Source organism: Myotis yumanensis, unplaced genomic scaffold (assembly GCF_028538775.1).
Source record: "Myotis yumanensis isolate MYYU_CA2020_CCGP unplaced genomic scaffold, mMyoYum1.0.hap1 SCAF_19, whole genome shotgun sequence".
NCBI lineage: Eukaryota > Metazoa > Chordata > Mammalia > Chiroptera > Vespertilionidae > Myotis > Myotis yumanensis.
The window spans coordinates 12,223,704-12,244,253 of record NW_027223770.1 but is presented as its reverse complement, the minus strand read 5'-3'; the positions used below and the strand labels follow the sequence as shown (position 1 = coordinate 12,244,253).

The following is a 20,550-nucleotide window of genomic DNA, read 5'->3' as shown; positions in this document are numbered from 1 at the left end:
CATCTTTTCTTATGCTTATTGGCCTCTCGAAGGGTCACCTGAACGGCATCCCCATGGCTGACGGCCACATCTATAGGGTGTCCCCCCCAAAATGTATACGCACGTTTTGAGTGACTGTAAAGGCCGTGTTTATTAAAGTAGATTTCACTTTCAAAATCCAGCCATCAGCTGTTGAAGTCTGTATACATTTTTGGAGACCCTCTGTTCCAAATAAAAATCATATACAAAATTATATAACAAATTACCGTATAAACCAAGCAGAAGGTCTGGAGGGCAACATGGCCTACTCTACCAGAGATTTCTCTAGGAGTTTCACATTACTCGTCTTTTTATTTTATTTTATTTTATTTTTTAAAATATATATATATATATATATTTTTTTTATTTTTATTGATTTTTTACAGAGAGGAAGGGAGAGGGATAGAGAGTTAGAAACATCGATGAGAGAGAAACATCGACCAGCTGTCTCCTGCACATCCCCCACCGGGGATGTGCCCGCAACCAACATACATGCCCTTGACTGGAATCGAACCCGGGACCCTTCAGTCCGCAGGCTGACGCTCTATCCACTGAGCCAAACCGGTTTCGGCTTTAAAATATATTTTTATTGATTTCAGAGAGGAAGAGGGAGAGAGAGACAGAAACATCAGTGATGAGAGAGAATCGTGGATTGGCTGCCTCCTGCAAGTCCCCACTGGGTAACGAGCCCACAACCCAACCGGGGCATGTGCCCCTGACGGGAATGGAACCTGGGACCCTTCAGTTCGCAGGCCAACGCTCTATCCACTGAACCAAACCGGCTAGGGGTCCTTTTTTTTTTTTTTTTTTTTAATGTGTTTTTATCATTGAAAGTATCACAGGTGTTCCTTTCCTTCCCATTGAACCCAGCCAACCCAACACCGCCCCCCAGACCTTCACCGCACTATTGTCTGTGTCTATGGGTTCTGAATATATGTATATAAGTTCATTGATTAATCTCTTCCCACCCCACCCCCCTTCCCTCTGAGATTTGACAGTCTGTTCCATGCTTCTATGCCTCTGAATCTATTTTGTTCATCAGTTTCTTTTGTTCATTAGATCCCACTAATATTAGTGAGATGGTATGGTATTTGTCTTTCTCTGACTGACATATTTCACTTACCATAATATTCTCCATCCCTCCATGCTGTCTCAAAGGGTAAGAGATCCTTTTTTACAGCTGCATGGTATTCCATTGTATAAATGTACCACAGCTTTTTTCAGAATATATTTTTATTGATCCCAGAGAGGAAGGGAGAGGGAGAGAGAGATAGAAACATCAATGGTGAGAGAATCATTGATCAGCTGCCTCCTGCACACTCCCAGCTGGGGATCCAGCAGGCAACACAGACATGTGCCCTTGACCAGAATTGAACCTGGAGCCCTTCAGTTCGCAGGCCGACGCTCTGTCCACTGAGCCAAACCGGCTGGGGCATCACCTAAGTTGTGTGTGTTTTTTGAGTGTGCTCTTATGCAAACAGGAACTCAAAAAAAGTGCCCTGGGCACCACCCTTCCTGCAACCAGATTCTTTTCTAAAGACCTTTCACTCCAAGACATGAAGTCACTGACCCAGGATTGCATGCATTTAACCCAAACTTGGAACATCTCCAAAATCCTTGCTGTGTCCCTGCGGGTTTGAAGGGTAACAAGACCAGAAAATAATTTAGAGAACAGGAAGGAGGCCATATTGAGTGAATGGGCCATTCAGGAAATAAATGGTGCCACAGAAGGGCATCAGACTTATTGTGCTTGCTGTACCAAAATAGGACCACCAGTTAGCAGCAAGTGGAACTTTCCTATTGATGGGCTAATCTAGTCCCCAAACATTCACGGTTCCATTTTTATTAAGTGTGACCCACCCACTTCTTTTTTGGTTCCCTGTTCACTTTTTCCTTAGTTTAACCATGAGTAAGGTATGACCTAACGTTGTACTTGCTTGTATAGTCACTTTGGTTTCTACAAAAAGAAAAAAAAAAAGCTGCCTATGGTTGCATGCCTGTCTTAAATCTCTGGGGAAGAGTTAGTTTTGAAATTATTTTTAAAACCTTGTTACCATGACGTATCATCCGGACTTTATATATATATATATATATATATATATATATATATATATATATATATATATATAAATTGATTTCAGAGAGGAAGAGAGAGATAGAAATACCAATGATAAAAATCATTGATTGGCTGCCTCCTGCACACCCCACATTGGGAATGCAGCCAAAACCCGGGCATGTGCCCTGACCAGGAATCCAACCGTGACCTCCTGGTTCATAGGTCAGCGTTCAAACACTGAACCACACAGGCAGGGTTCATTGGGACTTTTTATTTTATAAAATATATTTTTATTGGTTTCAGAGATGAAGGGAGAGGGTGAGAGAGATAGAAACATCAACGATAAGAGAGAATCATTGATCAGCTGCCTACTGCATGCTCCCTACTGGGGATCAAGCCTGCAACCCAGGCATGTGCTCTTGACCAGAATTGAATCTGGGACCCTTCAGTCCGAAGGCTGACGCTCTATCCACTGAGCCAAACCAGCTAGGGCTCATTGAGACTTTTAAAACATTCTATGTGTGTTACTGATCCAACTTTCCATATATTGTTCCCATGTAATGATATGAACTTGGGCAATTTCTTATATTTCTCATTTTAGCAAAAAAGTAGTTTATAATAGCTGCCGTCTACTGAGCCCTTACTCTGTGCCAGACGCTGTTGTAAAGCCCTTCACAACAATCTTAGGAAGTCTGTTCTGTCCTCAGCCCCATTTTACAGCTGGGAAAACAGCTTGGAGTAGAGAGAGGCCTAATTTACTCGTCTAATATAACACAGCTTGCAAGTGGCTGAGCCAGTCAAGGTTTGAGCACTTGTGGCCTGGTCTAGAACCTACCCTTTTGAACACTGTGCTACCACTCATTGCTTTTCAAACTTGAGCATGCATCAGAATTCCCCAGAGGGCTTGTCAAAACACAGAACGCTGGGGCCCACCCCCATTGTTTCTGATTCAGTGGGTCAAGCATTTGCATTTCTAAAAAGTTTCCAGGTGATGCCTCCGTGGCTGGTCTGGAGCCTTTTTATTTATCCATTCTTCGGCAGGTGAACATTTGGGTTACTTCCACCTTTTGGCTATTGTGAATGAATGGAGCACACTTGTAAGAACCTCTATAATAACCCGTAATTGTTTTCATAATTTCCCAACGGAGAAAGAAGGGTCATGATTACCTGCCAACAGATTGTGCAGTTAATTGTAGGAGGAATCTAAGAGTCATTAACACTTTGTGATAATAAGCAACATCCATTGGTTCTTATGATGTGCTAGACACTGGACAAGGCACTTTCTATGCCTTATCTCATCCAATCCTTACAACAGTCTTGGGGACTACCCCCCCCCCCCCCAGTTTACAGTGAGGGAATGGGAATTTGGAGAGATTAAGGAATTTGATCCGACTTATGTACCAGCAAGTAGGAATTTGTGAGGTCCAAGTCAAGACTACCTGAATTCCTGGCCGGGTTGGTTAGTTCGGTAGAGCATCATCCCAATACACCAAGGCTGTGGGTTTGATCCCCGGTCAGGGCACCTACAAGAATCAATAAATGAATGTATAAATAAGTGGGACAATAAATCGATGTTTCTCTGTCTTTCTCTCTCCCTTCCTCTTTTTAAGATTAAAAAAAAAAAAAGACTATGTAGCAAAGGGTATAAAGCACAAAGTAAGGAAGATACAATGCCTTAGAGGGTGAATTTCTAGGGAAATTTCAAGCAGACTTTTGACAACCACAATGGCGTGGAAGAGATTGACGCCAGCAGTGGTGGCTGGGGATACCGGAGGTAAAAAAAAGAAACTCAACAACATTAAATTCTTTCTGACAGTGTTGCCCTAGGAAGGCTACTTCCACTTAACAGCATTGGAACATAATTCACAAATCATAAAATTAACCCACTGAAAGTGCGCAATTCGGTGGTTTTTAGTGTATTCACAGAATTGTGCAACCATCACCACATCTAACTTTAGAACATTTTCATCACCCCAAAGAGAAACCTTGTCCACATTCGCAGACACTTGCCGTCCATTCTTCCCCAGCTCTAGACAACGACAGATCTACTTTCTGTCTCTACAGAATAGATTTGCTGTTCTACACATTTCGTGTAAATGGAATCGTACAATTCGTGGTCTTTTGTGACTGGCTTTTTTCACTTAGCAAAGTGTTGCCAGAGGTCATCCACATTGTAGTGAGTGTCTGCTTCATTCCTTCCCTCCCCACCCCAGCCCCAGCACTTTATCTAGGTATGCGTTACCTAAAGGAAATACACAAATACTGTGTACAGCTCCACAATGTTTTTTTAAAAATATTTTTTTATTGATTTCAGAGAAGAAGGGAGAGGGAGAGAGATAGAAACATCAATGATAAGAGAGAATGAGAATCATTGATCGGTTGCCTCCTACATGCCCCCTACTGGCATTTGAGTCTGCAGCCTGGGTATGTCTGGGAATGGAATGATGACCTCCTGGTTCATAGGTCGATGCTCAACCGCTGAACCACACCAGCTGAGCAGTTATTGACCAAAATTTTAAGAGAGCTCTCTGGAGTGCTGAAAATATGCTATATCTTGATCTCAGTGGAGGTCAAACAAGTATATGCACAGGTAAAACGTTGTGGAGCTGAGCCTGGCTGACGTGGCTCAGTGGTTGAGTGTTGACCTGTGAACCAGGAAGTAAGTCACAGTTGGATTCCCAGGATGTGGGCTCAGTCCCTTTTCGGGGCATGCAGGAGGCAGCCGATCAATGATTCTCTCTCATCATTGATGTTTCTCTCCCTCTCTCTTCCTCTCTGAACTCAATAAAAATAAGTATTTTTTAAAAAATATATTCTATTGATCTTTTACTGAGAGGAAGGGAGAGGGACAGAGTCAGAAACATCGATGAGAGAAACATCAACCAGCTACCTCCCGCACACCCCCCACCGGGGACGTGCCCGCAACCAAGGCACATGCCCTTGACCGGAATTGAACCTGGGACCCTTCAGTCCGCAGACCGACGCTCTATCCACTGAGCCAAACCGGTTAGGGCTAAAAATAAGTATTTTTAAAATTTTTTGGCCAAGAGCACATGAGATAAAATTTATCATTTTTTTCAAATTGATTTTGAGAGCGAGTTGCATCCTACAGGTGCCACGCTGGGGATTGAACCCACAACCAGGGTATGTGCCTTGACATCCACTTGTTGTTCCACGTATTTTGTGAATTCATTGGTTAATTCCTGTATTGCCCTGAGCAGGGATCACCCCTGCAACCTTGGCCTATCGGAAGATACTCTAACCAACTGAGCTATCTGGCCAAGGCTAGTCTGATTTTTTTGAACTAGTTTTGCATCCCTGGAATAAACTCCTCTTGGTAATCTATAATAATAAAAACATAATATGCTAATTAGACTGGACGTCCTTCCGGATGACCTTCCCGACGAAGCCGGGGCTTCAAGGGAAGCCCGGGTCCTGGGTGCCAGAGGGAAGCTGGTGCCAGCAGCCGGGGGAAGGAAGGCCTACTCTTTTTTTTTAAAAAAGATTGTTTTCTTTTTTTAAAAAAAATATATTTTATTGATTTTTTTTACAGAGAGGAAGGGAGAGGGATAGAGAGTCAGAAACATTGATGAGAGAGAAACATCGACCAACTGCCTCCTGCACACCCCCCACTGGGAATGTGCCCGCAACCAAGGTACATGCCCTTGACCGGAATCGAACCCGGGACCTTTCAGTCAGCAGGCCGACGCTCTATCCACTGAGCCAAACCAGTTACAGCAGGAAGGCCTACTCTTGCATGAATTTCATGCATCGGGCCTTTAGCAGTATATAACACTTTTTATGTTGTGTCAAAATCTGTTTGCTATATCTTGCTAAGGATTTTGCCTTGATTTTTACTTTGCCCATTACTTGGGTTTTTTCGTTGTTGATGATGCATTATAGGCATTCTACATATATTCTGGATATTAACCCCTTATCAAATATGATTTGCAACTATTTCCCCTTCTGTAGATTGCCTTTTCAGTCTGTTAATTGTGTTCTTGGATGCACAAGTTCTAAATGTTGGTGTAACCCAATGTATCTTCCTTTTGTTGCCTGTGCTTTTGAAGAAATTGCCAAGTCTAATGACATAAGCTTTATGTCATGTTTTCTTCTAAGAGCTTTTTAGGTTTAGGTCTTTGATCCACGTTGAGTTAATTTTTGTGTATGGTGTAAGGTATGGCTCCAACTTCATACTTTTGCATGTGGGTATCCGATTTTCCCAACACCATTTGTTGAAAACACTGTCCTTTTCCCAGTGAATGGCCTTGGCATCTTTGTTGAAAACCATTTGACTGTATATGTTAGGTTTTATTTCTGGGCTCCCTATTCCTTCATTGCTTTTATGGCTGAACACTATTCCATTGTGTGGCTATACCATTTTTATTTATATTGTATCTCGGTATTTAATCACTGAGCATTGTAACATCTGAGCCCTTGCCTAGGATCCTCCCTTTGGTCATCAGAACATCATGCCCTTTGAAAATAGTGTCTATTTTGCTTGCTTACAAAGAAAGCTGGCAGCGTATTCCGGGGAAAGGCAAGCTCGGTTGCTGAGCTTTCTCCCTGTTACAAACCTCTCAGCAAAACAGAAGTAATTCACTTTGCACTCCCCACTGCTGATCCGCGCAGTAACACCCTCTGTATCTGGAGAACGTGCCCACCCCAACCCATGTGCCAAGTGTCCGTCTGGCACACGAGCTTCATTTTTGTGTCTGGAGAGGAAGGAGAACCCCAGCTGACGTGTTTGAGCGCTTCCTGGGTGCTTTTTGCCACACGCATTATCTCATTATCTCATCTGGTATATTCCTCGAAGCAACCCCTCCACTTCGGTACTGCTATTCACTGGGGAGGAAACTGCGGCTCGGAGGAGTTAAGTTACGTGGCCAAGGCCACAAGGCTGGTACGTGGAGGAGCCCCGGAGTCGGCAAAGCGCACAGCGCAGGGATTCGCCGCTTCACTGAGGGTCAGAAGCCCCAGGCCCTGGCGACCACTGGCCTGGGAGCTTCTGGCAGCCCAGGCTCCTGCACCCACCTGTGCGCGGCCCCCAACGACTGCTTCCTGTCTGGTCGCAGACTTCAGGAAATATCACGGAGACCCAGAGCTCCCTCCAGGTGCAATGCCAGTTCTGAGGCTGGAAAGCTTGAGTGTAGAGAGGAAAAAGTTGGTGCTTTTTTTTACTCTCGCTCACCGCCTGACGTCGGAAATTCCGCCCCTGTCTCCGTGGAAACGCGGCGTCCGTAGCCGCAGTCACCAGGGGCGGAGCTCCGAGCCGCAGCTCCGCCCCGAGTTTGCAGCGGCTCCCAGGTGGGGAGCAATCACTGTCACCCCGTCTCCCCTCCGTTCCTCTTCCCGGCTGCCCTCCTTCTCATCGGCGTTCGTTCCCCAAACCACATCCTAGAGGCGCTCTTCTGCCTGGTCCGCAGCCCGGCGGGCGCACCGGGCGTCGGGGCCTGAGAGCCGCGCGCTGCCTCCCGATCCCCGCGGCCCCCCCCCGGCTGCGCTGATTGGCCGCTCCCGGGCCTTCCCCTGCGCGGGCTCCACGGCCCAGCGGAAAGTTTTCTGTGTCCGGAGGAAGTTGGACCTTTGAAGACTCGGAGACAGCAGCTCCCGAGGCTGCGGGGCTCTGCGCGGCCATGGAGGAGCCCCCTTTACGAGAGGAGGAGGAGGACGAGGAGGAGGAGGACGAGGCCGGCCCCGAGGGGGCTCTGCGCAAGAGCCCCTTCCAGCTGACCGCCGAGGACGTGTATGACATCTCCTACGTGGTGGGCCGCGAGCTGATGGCCCTGGGCAGCGACCCCCGGGTGACACAGCTGCAGTTCAAAATCGTCCGCGTGCTGGAGATGCTGGAGACGCTGGTGAGCGAGGGCAGCCTGGCGGCGGAGGAGCTGAGGATGGAGCGGGACAGCCTCCGCAAGGAGGTGGAGGGGCTGCGGAGAGAGGGCGCGGCGGCCAGCCCCGAGGTGAGTGCGGGAGGCAGGGACGCGTGGGGCAGTGCCCGCTGGCAGGGAGGCCCCTTTCCTCTCTCTTTCTCTTTTAAAATATACTTTTAAAATTCATTTTAGAGAGGGAGAGATAGAAACATCAATGATGAGAGCGAATCATTGATTGTCTGCCTCCGGCACACCCCACACAACCCGGGCCTATGCCCTGACCAGGAATAGTGATCTCCTGGGTCATAGGCTGCCGTCTAACCCTTTCCTCTCTTGAATATCCAAGCCCCGCCAAGCAGAGCACTGCGAGTATCCAGCCCTCAGATTGGAAACGCTGCGATTGTAAACATTTATGGAGCAGTTACTAGGTGCTGGGCCCTGTCCTGCATAGTTCTAAATCAGTGGCTGCTAGCATTTTTGACCATGACCTAGAGCACTGGTTCTCACGCTTAAGCGGGCATCACCATCACCGGGGTGTTCTTTAAAACACAGACTGCAAATTAAAAAAATAATTAATAAATAAAACACAGACTGCAGGGCCCCAGCCCCGGAGCTTCTGATTCAATAGGTCAGGACTGGGACCTGAGAATAGGCATCTCAAATGAGCTTCCAGATAATGCTGAGGCTATTGGTCCAGGCATCACACTTTGTCTTTGACCTCGATTAAGATGTAAAATTTGACTAAAGAGAAATTAGTGTTTATGACCACAAAAAAGACCCGTGTGAGAATATTCAGAGTAGCTTTGTTCGTACTTGTGCCAAACTGGAAAGAATACAGATGCACCAGAGGAGTGGGTGGGTTTTTAAAGGGTGGTATATCCATGCAATGGAATACTACACAGCTCTGAAAAAGAACAGAGTGCTGATACGCTCAACTGTGTGGATGACCCTCACAGGTGTTGCATTGAGAGACAGGAGCCAGGCACAAGAGACAGCCTACCATATGTGAGATTCAGGAACAGGAAGAATAATCTTTACTTACAGAAAACAGATTGGTGCTAACCTAACCCCAGGGAGGGGACAGCGAGAGGGAGCAGGAAGGAAATGCACTGTGGTTATGTGGGTATATGCATATGGCAAAGATCATCAAGCCATAAACTCAAGAGTAGTATGTTTTACTGTATGTATGTTGCACCTCCATTTTACAGGATTACATTTCAAGAAGCAGCATGATGCACGGTCATATTTCCTACTTTATGAGTTTTTAAATTCTTGTTGCAACTCACTAAATTAATATCATACTCAGGACAGAGTCTTCAGCCACAGTTTTAAAAATAAGATCTGCCCTAACTCTCAGTTAGTCTTTATACTATATTATACCCATTTTACAGAAATGGAGGCATAGAACAGGCAAATAATTTATTAAGGACTTAGAGCAAGTAGGAGGTGGAGGCAGGGTTTGAGCTCAGAGATGCTGGTTTTACCCATACCATACGAAGATGGTCCTCGGACCTTACGCTGTACCAACATTTGTTGAGTGACTGCACTGTGTGGGCTCTGGGGCCTTGGAAGTAAGTCAGACAAGGGCCCTGTGTTCTGGCGGCTCACAGCTAGCGGGAGGGGTAAGACGCACATTCCCCCAGAACTCGGATCCAAGATCACAGACTGAGGAGCGAGCCCTGGCAGCCCAATGGCCAAGGTCGCTGAAATTCCCAGGGAAAAGTGAAGGTTTCTGGTAGCTCCCCTGCTACACTCGAATTTCACCTACTCCTTAGTCACGGGGGAGGGGGGGGGGCAATGATATTTGCAGATAAGGCTCTACTATATATATATATATATATATATATATATATATATTTGTTTTTGTTAATCCTCACTTGAAGATATTTTTCCATTGATTTTTAGGGAGAGTAGAAGAGAGAGGAAAAGACAGAGAGAAACGTTAATGTGAGAGAAGCACATCGATTGGTTGCTTCCTGCACGAGCTCCGAACAGGGCCTGAGTGGGGAGGAGCCTGCAACCAAGGTACATGCCCTTGGCCGGAATCGAACCTGGGACCCTTTGGTCTGCAGGCCGATGCTCTATCCACTGAGCAAAACTGGCTAGGGCAGTGGTCGGCAAACTGCAGTTCGAGAGCCACATGTGGCTCTTTGGACCCTTGAGCGTGGCTCTTCCACAAAATACCACGTGTGGGCGCGCATGTACAGTGCGTTTGAAACTTCGTGGCCCATGCGCAGAAGTCGGTATTTTGTGGAAGAGCCACACTCAAGGGGCCAAAGAGCCGCATGTGGCTTGCGAGCCGCAGTTTGCCAACCACTGGGCTAGGGCAAGGCTCTACTTTTGTATCATCATAGGAGGTGGTTGACTATCATGATGAGCAGCCTGGCTTTTGAGACTCGAGAGCAGTTCAGTGACTCACCCAGCATCACAGCTCATGTCCTGTGCCCTCCTCCCGTCACCTTCAACTCCAGGCACAAGGACACGGAGGAGGCCCCACCAGGGACTGTGAACAGTGTGACTTCCCATAGGGGCACAGCGGACAGGCTTCATCAGCCAGCAGATGAGACGGCACATTTTCCTCCCAAACCACAGACTTCAGAACGGGGGGTGGGGAGAAGGCAGAGAGAATGAATGTTTAGTTCCATTAGTTCATACAAATAGGCCTTATTTTTTCATTTACTTTTCTAAAGTATTATTTTAATTGTGATCATGTACACATAAAATTCACCGCTTTAACCCTTTTAAAAATCAGTAGCATTAAGTGCATTCACATGGTTGTGCAACCATCACCACCATCCTCTCCAGATCTCTTCATCTTGCAAAAGTGAAACTCTGTGCTCATGAAACAACAACTCCCCATTTCTCCCTCCCCCCAGCTTTTGGTAACTACTGTCCTACTTTCTACATCTATGAATTTGCCTATTTTAGGTACTTCCTGTAAGTAGACTCATATAGTATTTGTCCTTTTGTGACTGGCTTCTTTCACTTAGCATAATGTCTTTAAGGTTCATCCATGTGTCACAATTTTCTTCCTGTTTTTTAAATCCTCACCGGATGACATGCCGAGAGAGAGAGAGAGAGAGAGAGAGAGAGAGAGAAACATGGATGTGAGATTGGTTGCCTCCCATATGTGCCCTGACCTGGGCCGGGGTGCAAGCCTGCAACCAAGGGACATGCCTTTGACCAGAATCAAACCCGGGACCCTTCAGTCCACGGGCCGACGCTCTAGCCGCTGAGCCAAAGGAGCCCTGGCACTTCTCTTGGAGAATGGTGCTTTCGCTTCTTTACCGCCAGCCAAACACTCCCAACAGCCAACACCTCCTCTCCTTAGGGCCCCGGGAGTAACCAAACCGGAGAACATTGCTTTCTGGGGTGGACAGCTCATCCTCTTGAGGGAAACTGCGTCAGTGACATCTTTTCTTCCAGGGAAGCCTGGGACCAGGCAAGATGATGGTTGACCTGACGGACCCCAACCGGCCGCGCTTCACTCTGCAGGAGCTGAGGGACGTGCTGCAGGAGCGCAACAAGCTCAAGGCGCAGCTGCTGCTGGCGCAGGAGGAGCTGCAGTGCTACAAGAGGTGGGCTCTGCCGCCCGCGAGGGCGCCCTCAAATGTCCATTCAACCAACTTATCCGAGCCCCATGATGCCCGGCGGTGGGGGTGTAGCCGTGACCCAAATGGAGCAAGTGCATGCTCATCTAGGGAGACAGGTAGGCAGCAAGGAAGCCTGAAGTAAGCACTCAGGATCATGGTATCAGTGCTCTAAAGAAGATAAAAGCAGGGGGTGTGACCCAGACCCAAGTGCTGAGGGAGTTGGGGGGGAGGGGCTTGTATTTATTTGTTTGTTTATTTATTTATTTATGAGTTTATGTGTTTATGTGTTTATTATTTTTAAAATATTTTTTTATTGATTTGAGAGGAAGGAAGAGGGAGAGAGAAACATTAATGATGAGAGAGAATCATTGACTGGCTGCCTCCTGCATGTCCCACACTGGGGATCAAGCCCACAACCCAGGCATGTGTGCCCTGACCTGGAAGAGAACCGTGGCCTCCTGGTTCATAGGTCAATACTCAACCACAGTGTCACACAGGCGGGGCAGGGAGGAACTTGTTTTAGATTGGGTAGTTAGAGACAACCCCTCTCAGGTGAAGGACAGGAAGCAGACAACCATGTATAGATTCGGTAGGACCAGAATGGAGCGAGAAGTTCAGAAAAGTTCAAAGACCGGAGGTGGGAACCAGCGTGGCCAGTTAAAGAGACCCAGCAGGGGGGAACCTGAAATGCAGGGGAGGGTGGTCTGGAAGAGACTGGGAGTGGTGCCTTGTCCACCACAGGCAAGAGCTCTGACTTTATTGTAAGCAGGGAAGATTTAATCGAGGGAGTGACAAGATCCATTTAAAGGATCAATGAGGTGATTTTGATAACTGAACTATTTGGTTATGAGAGGATATCATTGCCCTTTGGAAGTATACACTGAATTATTTTTTTTCTTTTAAACATATTTCATTGATTTTTTACAGAGAGGAAGGGAGAGGGATAGAGAGTTAGAAACATCGATGAGAGAGAAACATCGATCAGCTGCCGCCTGCACACCCCCTACTGGGGATGTGCCCACAACCAAGGTACATGCCCTAGACTGGAATCAAACCTGGGACCTTTCAGTCCACAGGCCGACGCTCTATCCACTGAGCCAAACCGGTTAGGGCTACACTGAATTCTTCAGGAATAAAGAAGTAAGATGTCTCCAACTTACTCTCAAGTGGTTCAGAAAGAAAGTAGATGCATGAAGGGTGGGGTAGGTAGGTGGATCGGTGGGTGGTTGGATGGAAAGATAAGATACAATAAGATTTAGAAAGGTAAGATGGGATAAACATAAATAATTGGGGGATCTGGGATAAAGTATTTAGAAAGTCTTTTTTACTAATCTTACAACTTTTCTCTAAGTTTTAAATTATCTAAAAATCCAAAGTTATAAAAGATCACAATAATATGTGAACGGAGGGACTATAGGACAGTGATGGCGAACCTATGACACGCATGTCAGAGGTGACACGTGAACTCATTTTTTTTATTGATTTTTCTTTGTTAAATGGTATTTAAATATATAAAATAAATATCAAAAATATAAGTCTTTGTTTTACTATGGTTGCAGATATCAAAAAATTTCTATATGTGACACGGCACCAGAGTTAAGTTAGGGTTTTTCAAAATGCTGACACGCCAAGCTCAAAAGGTTCGCCATCACTGCTGTAGGACAAGGGAAAGAGGAAATAAGGAAATTGTTGATGTATCAGGGTTGGACTTTGCTATATCCACCTGAGCCTCTGTCCCCCAAAATGTTGTCTTTCATGTTCGTGTTTCTTGAAAAGGGGGGCGGGGGCTGTGTGGTTGCACGGCTCTGGGAAACACTGAGTTACACAGGTGGGTTTCTTTAGAGGCAGAAGAGGGTAAGAGCAAGCGAATAAAAACGCAGAACCCGCTCATGGTTAGCAGTGCTTGCCAGGGTCAGCGCTCGGCTGAGTGTGTCCCAGGCATCATTTCATCCAGTGCTCACCACAGGCCTGTGCGGTCAAGTACCTGCTGGAAGTCCAAGGCTGCTGGTGGCAACAGTGAGGCGTGTCCTCAGGCAGCCCGAGCGCACAGCCTGCACGTTTCCTGTCAGGCCACCTTTGGACCCTGCACGTTTGGAAGGCAGGGCGGATCCTGATTCCAGACAAAGCCCTGAGTGATGTTATTCTTTCCGTTCTTTCCTTGAGCATCATGAAGACAGCAATGGCAAAGCAGAAACGTTCTAGGAAGCCAAATCCAAAAGGGCTGAGTTCTGTCAACAGACGTTTCATTGTCTGCCTTCTGCCGAGGTTGGAACCATGTTCATGGAAAGACCTGTCTTTGTCTCATTTGATAAGTATTTCAGACACAGGTAGTTAAAGCCAGGAGCCGCCAGACTGGCAACTTGTGAGGGAATAAAGCAACACCCTTTGTTTCCAGTGTTGAATTCCCAGCAAACAACAGATGTGCCCTTCCCATCTGGTGCAGGCCGAGACAGCAGGGTTCAGCTTGGTCTCTCGTGCTCTCTGTCCTGGAGAAACGAGCCTGTCAACTGAGGTGTTCTCTTTTTTTTTTTTTTTTTTTTTTAATTAAATCTTTATTGTTCAGATTATTACATTAGTTACTCTTTTTTCCCACCATAACTTCCCTCCACCCAGTTCCAACCCCACCCTCTGCCCTCACTCCCCACCCACTGTCCTCATCCATAGGTGCACGATTGTTGTCTAATCTCTTCACTCACCCCCACACCCCTTTCTCCCCCGCCCCCCAAGAATAGTCAGTCCATTCCCTTTCTATGTCCCTGATTCTATTACAATCACCAGTTCATCAGATTATTTATTCACTTGATTTTTAGATTCACTTGTTGATAGATGTGTATTTGTTGTTCATAATTTGTATCTTTACCTTTTTCTTCTTCTTCCTCTTCTTACAGGATACCTTTCAGCATTTCATATAATACTGGTTTGGTGGTGATGAACTCCTTTAGCTTTTTCTTATCTGTGAAGCTCTTTATCTGGCCTTCACTCCTGAATGATAGCTTTGCTGGATAAAGTAGTCTTGGTTGTAGGTTCTTGGTATTCATCACTTTGAATATTTCTTGCCATTCCCTTCTGGCCTGCAAAGTTTCTGTTGAGAAATCAGCTGACAGTTGTATGGGTACTCCCTTGTAGGTAACTGATTTTCTTTCTCTTGCTGCTTTTAGGATTCTCTCTTTGTCTTTTGCTCTTGGCATTTTAATTATGATGTGTCTTGGTGTGGTCCTCTTTGGATTCCTTTTGTTTGGGGTTCTCTGCACTTCCTGGACTTGGAAGTCTATTCCTTTCACCAGGTAGGGGAAGTTTTCTGCCATTATTTCTTCAAATAGGTTTTCAATATCTTGCTCTCTCTCATCTTCTGGCACCCCTATAATTCTGATGTTGGTACGCTTGAAGCTGTCCCAGAGGCTCCTTACACTATCTTCATATTTTCGGATTCTTTTTTCATTTTGCTTTTCCGGTTGGGTGTTTTTTGCTTCTTCGTATTTCAAATCTTTGACTTGATCCTTGCGACCCTCTGGTCTGCTGTTGGGAGTCTGTATAATATTCTTTATTTCAGTCAGTGTATGCTTAATTTCTAGTTGGTCCTTTATCACAACATCGAGGGTCTCATTAGATTTCTTGAGGATCTCACTACATTTATCGGCGGTCTTACCAGTCTTTTCGAGGGCTTCTAAACAGTTCTTTAAAGACCTTAAAAGTGTGGTTTTGAACTCTATATCCAACAGTTTGCTTTCCTCCAATTCTGTCGTTTGTGTCCTGTTTCTTTGTCTCGGCATTTTTTTATGTTTCGCTGTGTCGATAGAGTGCCTTTCTGTGCTAAGTGTCCCAATTACCTAAGGTAGACACTCTTGGTGCACCCCCTTGTGGGCTTTGTGCACAGTCTTGTTGTGGTTAAGCCTTGATTGTTGTAGTTATCACTGTGAGGAATTGACCTCCAGGTCAATTGGCTGTGAGAATCAGCTGTGTCTGCGGTGGGAGAACTTCTGTGCTGGAGACACCCCTCTGGGGCTAGACTTGCTTCGATGGGGCTTTGGTGCTCACTGAGTCTGCCTCCTGAGTGTGTCTTTTATGGTTCCACGGAGCTTAAAGCTGGATGGTCCCACTCTGACCTCTGGGCTTCCTGGCTCCTGGATCTCTAGGGAGGTGCTAATCTAGCCTTTGCCTGAGGCTATCCAGCAAAAGCCTCCCTGCAGGGCTTGGGCGGGGCGGGTCCCACGGGATCAACAGGGCGGGGTTAGCAATTATGGCTGCTCTCAGTCTTGCCCTCAGAGGCTTTGCTTCTCAGTGTCCCAGTAGTCGCTGCAAGCCCCACGGAGAGAAAGCTGCCCTAGGGTTCTGAGCGATGCCAGACAGTCCCGCTTCTCCCGTATGAGTCTGGGTCCTTAGAGACTCGCCCGGAACTGGAGCTCAGAGCCTGAGACTCCCTCCCGATTGAAAACAACCGCGCCCTCAGCCTCCAGCCTGCTCCACATGCACTCCGAACCTTAGTATTTTACTTCAGCACTGCGCCTCCTCTGAGCCTCGGTATGCTTTTCTCTTTCCTCCTAGTTGTAGAACATCCACTCAGCCAGCTTTCCTGTGGTTCTGGATGATGTCCGTTCCGTCTTTTAGTTGTATTTTTGAAGTGGTTGTTCAAGGCAGCAAACTCCTGTGTTTACCTATGCCGCCATCTTGGTTTCTCCTCAACTGAGGTGTTCTCTTAGCAGTGGCATCTGGAGGCCTAAGCTCATACTAACGATCATTATATTTTTTAAAATTTATTTTTATTGATTTCAGAGAGGAAGGGAGAGGGAGACAGAGATAGAAACATCAATAATGAGAGAGAATCATTGATCAGGTGCGTCCTGCATGCCCCCACTGGGGATGGAGCTCACAACCAGGGCATGTGCCCTGATCGGGAATCAAACCCTGACCTCCTAGTCCGTAGGGTGACGCTCAACCACTGAGCCACGCTGGCCAGCCTAAAGATCATTTTAGATTGAAGGCAGCTATGGTAGGCTCTTTCCATAGGTGGCCACAACTGCTGTCCCCATCCCGCATGCTTTTTGCCAGGAGACTTTCCCTCTCCTCTCACCAAGCGGTAGAGACTTCCCTCCCCTTGAATCAGGGCGGCCCTATGACTTGCTCTGGTCAATGGAACGTGCCATTTGGCTTAAGGATCTAAGAGACCTCCAGGCTTCCATGTTTTATGCTCTTGGAATGCTGCCTTGAGACCGCCATGCTGTGAAGAAGTCAAGGCAGTCACAAGGAGGGGTCACGTGACGGAGAACCAAGGTGCCCCAGCCGACAGCCCCAGCTGTGCCCAGCCCCCAGCTCATCCACCAGTTCATGCAGCTGCTTGAGAACCACCAGGCCAACCCTGAGCAGAACAGCCATCCTGAGACCCATAAGCCACCCTGTTGTAAATCTAAGTTTCAGGGCGTCAAATAACAATAGATAGTGGAAAGGGGAAATTTTTAGATGATGCCTCTTATGAAATATTAATATTATAATAAAAATATAATATTATTATAGTAGCTAATAAGAGTCCACTCTTTGCAATGGAGAGAGAAGGGTGGGTTCTGCTTTCCGAAGTTCTTATGGAAAGGGGCATCTCAGTCAGCTCAGGCTGCCGTAACAAAATATCCTAGACTGGGGGCTTCAGCAATAGAAGTGTCTTTTCTCACGGTTCCGGAAGCAACGAGTCCCAGATTCAGGTGACAGTATGGTTGGTGCTGACATTTCCTGATTCCTAGGCAACTTCCTTCCGGCTGTGTCCTCACAGGGCCTGAGAGAGAGAGAGAGATAGAGAGAGAGAGAGAGAGCGCACGCAGCCCTCTGGTGTCTCTTCTCACAATTGATTGGCCCACGTAGCTGGGAAGGATCCTGGAATTGCTCTCAGAAATAAAGAAAAAACTGCAACGAAGGCCTCGGGGTGAGCACCAGGGCCTCGGTGCCTCTTTCTCTCCTCTGCTTCTCTTTGTTTGTCCTCATTATCTTGCATACGGACAGCCCTTCTCTGAATCCTAGGAAGCATGGCTGCTGGCAGAACAGCCTTCTTCCAACTCTGCCCATCAAGTCCCTCCTGGGATCACCTGACCCCCATAGCTTCTCAGTCACTATCAACCTAGCTGTGTACCATCATCCGACTTACTATATATATTTTTTATTTTACTTATTTTTTTTACTGACCATTCCCTTCCCCACTGGAATGTAACTTGCATGAGAGAAGATATTTTCTGTTTTGTTCATTGCTGTTCATTGCACCATGGCACAGTACGTCGCTTAATAAATATTTGTTGAATGAGTGCCATGTATTATTGTCTCACTTAATCCCTCAATCCTAGGAGGTAGGCACTTCAGTTATCCTCATTTTACCATTTAGGAAATCAAGACCTAAGTTAAAGAATTTACACATGGTCATACTCCTACAAAGTGGAGACGCTTGAACTGGTAGCCAATGTAATCAGACAAGAGAAGGAAAGAAGAGGTTTCAGCATTGGAAACGTGGAGAGAAGAGTCTCATGTGGAGAGAAGAGTTTCTGACTCCGGAGCTTTCCGTGCTGAAATTATTAATGTTATAATAATGATTAAGATTCTTCACTTTCAGCCCTAACCGGTTTGGCTCAGTGGATAGAGCATCGGCCTGTGGACTGAAAGGTCCCAGGTTCGATTCCGGTCAAGGACATGTACACAGTAGGAGGTGTGCAGGAGGCAGCTGATGGATGTTTCTCTCTCCCATCGATGTTTCTAACTCTCTATCCCTCTCCCTTCCTCTCTGTGAAAGATCAATAACATATATTTTTTAAAAAAGATTCTTCACTTTCAGGACTGCACAAATAAGAGGTCTGCAATAAAACACCCCATTTGTCTGCCCCCCTTTCTCCAGTGGCCTGATTCCAGCAAGAGAAGGCCCCGAAGGGAGAAGAGGAAAGGACACTATGGTTGCCAGGGCCAGCAACACCAGCAGAGACAAGGAGGAGAAGACCATCATAAGGAAGCTGTGAGTCACCTTGCTGCCCGCTGCTGCCACCGAATGAGTGGCGGACGGAGTGGGGGCGAAGGGGCGAAGGGGCGAAGGGAGGCTGGCCGGCTGCCCCGGGGGGGGGAGGTGCTAGTCTCCCGGTGGTAGTGCTGTAGCCAATAAGAAAATCCAGTTCCAACCCTGGCCAGTGTTCTCAGTGGTTAGAGAGTCAGCCTGAGGCCCAGAGGAGCTCAGGTTCGATTCCTGGTCAAGGGCAGGTACCTGGGTGCATGCCTGACACTCCTCGGGGTGCGTGTGGGAGGCAACCAATTGATGCTTCTCTCTCTTTAAAATCAACAAATAAAATTTAAAAATATATATGAGCCCTCGAAACCTGATGGATATTTTACACTTGCAGCACATTTCAGTAAGACCAGCCATGCGTCAAGGGCTCTTGGGACGTGTAGCTAGTGGCCGCCATATCGGGTATCAGGGCTTTAGCCGGTACACGATAAGATCCTTTGTCTTTGACGAAGAACTGAGTCCACATGATTTAAATTTTTTTCAATCATGATAAAATATACATAACATAAAGTTGATGATTTTAACTGTTTGTAAGTGTACACTTTAGTCATAGTAAGTACATTTACATTGTTGTGCAACCATCACCATTATCCATTCCCAGAATTTTTTCATCATCCCATCCTGAAATTCTGGGCTCATTAAACACTAACGTCTCAATTCATCCTTCTTCCAGCCCCTGGCAACCACCATTCTACTTTCTTTTTCTTTTAAAAAATGTTTTTATTGATTTTGAGAGAGAGAGAGAGAGGACGGGAGAGGGATAGAGAAATAGAAACATCAATGAGAGAGGAACATCATTGATCGGCTGCCTCCTGCACAGCCTCTACTGGGGCTCGAGCCTCCAACCGGGCATGTGCCCTGACCGTGAATTAACCGGCTACCTCTTGGTTCCTGGGTCGACGCTCAACCACTGAGCCACACTGGCCGGCCATGCTACTTTCTGACCCTATGAATTTAACTAGCCTAGGCATCTCATCTAAGTGGAATCACACAGTATTTGGATTTTTGTCTTTGTTCGGTGGATAGAGCCGATGGGGAGCCATGGGAGGGCTGAAGCTGGGGAAAGACAGCTCTACATAGTGACAGGGACCTTTGGTTGCTACGCGTGGATTGTAGGGGCGACAGGGAGGCTGTTGAAGTCTGGACCGGGGGTGGCAAGCGGGGAGATGAACGTGGTGGGATTAGGGATATATTTGGGGCACAATGACTAAGATGTAGCAGATGGGGGTGGGGGGGAGGACTTGAGAACAACTCCCAGGTTCCTGGCTCGAATGACTGGGCAGGATTGATGTCACTTCCTGAGAGAGGGCACTGGGGTGGAGGAGGGGAGGATGGCAGAGCACTAGGGCCTGGATCCAAACCAGCTCAGGGCTCGCACCGGCCATTGCTGGCAGGGCTGCCAGCAGCACTCAGGGAGTTCTTCTGTGATCAGAAGCAAGAGCCTCGATCCCATCCTGACTTCTCAGCCTCCCACCCCGCTGCAACCCCCAACCCTGGCGATCTTTGCTTTGTTCTCATAGCTGGAAATAGCGCCGAGATTGTACTTTCCGATCAACCCCAGACATCATTGTTCCTTTTCCAAACTTTGCAGGAAAACACTGCAAGTTTGGTATTCAGATAGCTTTGTATGATTTATGTCTTATCTAAGAATTCACATGCTAATCTCTATTTTTTTTTTTTTTGCAAAGATCTGTTTTACAGTTGTAGGTAGCATTGAGAAGCTATTGCTTCCTCTGCAATAAAACCTCCTAAAAAAAAAAAAAGGTGGTAGAGTCCATCTATTAGTATGCACAGTGGTTAGTGGGCCCTGGGCTCGCAACTTTCTGTGTGACCTCGGGCCTGTGACTTGACCTCATAGAGCCTCGGTTTGCTCATCTATAAAATGGGGATGACCTAGCCGGTTTGGCTCAGTGGATAGAGCGTTGGCCTGTGGACTGAAGGGTCCCGGGTTCAATTCCAGTCAAGGGCATATGCCCAGGTTGCGGGCTC

General features: G+C 46.8%; 1 protein-coding gene across 1 annotated transcript in view; it reads left to right on the top strand.

Moving 5' to 3' along the window:
• Window positions 1-7,414: 7,414 nt before the first annotated feature.
• The window catches only part of RILPL2 (Rab interacting lysosomal protein like 2), a 17,332-nt gene continuing 4,196 nt past the window's right edge, over window positions 7,415-20,550 (top strand). The window contains exons 1-3 of the mRNA XM_070400126.1: window positions 7,415-8,037; window positions 11,374-11,525; window positions 18,403-18,516. Of these exons, the coding sequence (XP_070256227.1) occupies window positions 7,711-8,037; window positions 11,374-11,525; window positions 18,403-18,516 (593 nt within the window). The 5' untranslated portion in view covers window positions 7,415-7,710. The remainder of the gene's footprint in view (window positions 8,038-11,373; window positions 11,526-18,402; window positions 18,517-20,550) is intronic.